The sequence below is a fragment of the Echinococcus granulosus genome (assembly GCF_000524195.1).
Source record: "Echinococcus granulosus chromosome Unknown EG_S00003, whole genome shotgun sequence".
NCBI classification, from domain to species: Eukaryota; Metazoa; Platyhelminthes; class Cestoda; order Cyclophyllidea; family Taeniidae; genus Echinococcus; species Echinococcus granulosus.
In genome coordinates, this window is record NW_020170383.1 from 278,583 (window position 1) to 280,379 (window position 1,797).

At 40.7% G+C, this 1,797-nt stretch overlaps 1 protein-coding gene across 1 annotated transcript in view; it reads right to left on the reverse strand. All coding sequences in view use genetic code 11, as the record gives it.

Moving 5' to 3' along the window:
* Positions 1-1,797, reverse strand: part of EGR_00710 (Kelch-like ECH-associated protein) — a gene marked incomplete at both ends in the record, with an annotated part of 26,825 nt that overhangs the window by 12,032 nt on the left and 12,996 nt on the right. The window contains one exon of the mRNA XM_024489959.1: positions 628-981. Coding sequence (XP_024355362.1) covers positions 628-981 — 354 coding nt within the window. The remainder of the gene's footprint in view (positions 1-627; positions 982-1,797) is intronic.

Below are 1,797 nucleotides of genomic sequence, written 5' to 3' on the forward strand. Positions count from 1 at the left end.
CAACGCAATCAAACGTGGTGAATTAAGACCGGTAGAGCGACTTCATTCAAGTCGTAAAACACAATAGACTGTTTCCTCGAATCTGGTTACGAATCGTTCAGCTTGACTTTCGCGGCATAGAGATAGATGCTACTATTTAAATGCTGAAACGATATCTCAAAGGAAACTAACTTTATTAAAAACAAGGCACGCATTTTGAGGGAGAACATGCAGAGATTGCACCAACGAACTAAATGTTGTTAATTAACACTAAAAATAGAGGTAGATGAGAGCGCATCTAGGGACAATCTTAGCTATTTTTTACGCGGCGTAACAAAAAATACAAAATGTAAAGAATTAAACAAAATAAAGTGTTTTCCAAGTTTGAAAAAAGTAAACGACTAAATCGACTGAATTAAGGCTTTTTTAATAGAAGCACGCAATGGATGGAATACAATCTCAGTTACTTCAAAGTGCATTTGCAAAAGTATTGGCGGTTTCTCCACAAAGAAATGCAATTAGAGGTCAATCTGTCTGCACATTGACTCAATCAGATGCCGATTGAATCTGTCGCTTAGTCACTCATTACACCAAGAGCTCAAGAAACTAACTCAAGACAATTTAACAACAACCCAAAGCCAATGTTACTGACTTCTCTGCAGTCCTGTGATGCATGGTATGCGTTAGACCACCAATAGCATAGATCATGTCATCCACCACTCCAACCGCCACACGATTTCGTGGCACGGACATGGGGGCACAGGTGTGCCACCGATTCGTTGTGGGGTCATAGCAATCCATGTGGGGGGCGTCAACTTTGCTTTGCTCATTGTTATTGTTCCGTCCACCCACAAGGTAGACACAACCACGTACCGAGGCCGCTGCCAAACCGCTCCGTGGACTGGGCAGATCAGGTAATCGGCGCCATGTGTCGGTTGCTCGATTGTACGCCTCGAAGTTACTTAGGGAGTAGCGCAGATACCCACCGGCTGAGTATATCATCTAAAAAGAGATGAGGTATATTTCTGGCAAACTTATTCAAAATGAACAATCCGCGACAACTGGATAGATGACATTTGGTCTAAGCATTTATAATATTATGTGAGGCTTCCCAATCTCTCCTAGAGCCCTGTGCACACGATATACTTTATTAGTATTCCAAATGTTCTGTAAAATCTCGCTCTAGGTTGATCTTTAGCGTACAAAGATAACTCTTTTGTTGGGTTAGAGTGATGGGGAAACCAACAACACCTAGCTCACTAAGATGGAACACGCAAATCCCGACCTCATCATCCAAGTACCTCACCAAAGCAACACATATGAAAAGGATGCGCAGTAGATATGTAAAATCCGAATTCACATCGACTCTTGACAACTATCAGAATTTCAGTCTTAATTCACATAATGGCAAAAAGCATTTGCATCTCCAGAAGGGCAGACAAAACTACATCTACAGTTTTACATAATGAAGAAAAAAATTGAGTGAAACAGAAATACATTACAAAAAGAATCATTCAACATTGACAAAGGGACTCTGAATTATGGTCTTATTTAAAGAAAAGCTATGTCCAAAGCGTCCTATGATTTATTCATTTACATTGGTGCGTTTTCCAAATCACTGCGATTCGGCCCTCACGGCGGCAGCATTAAAATACGGAATTATTCCTCCTTCCATTCACACACAGATGTTATTAGCATCTCTAGGGGCAACACAGGTACTATATCGAAGTCAGTATTAGCGACTCCATTCTTAAAAACAACCCCGATTTCGTTGAATTGATATAACGCCAAAACATCCCAGAAGCAAGAAATCAGCAA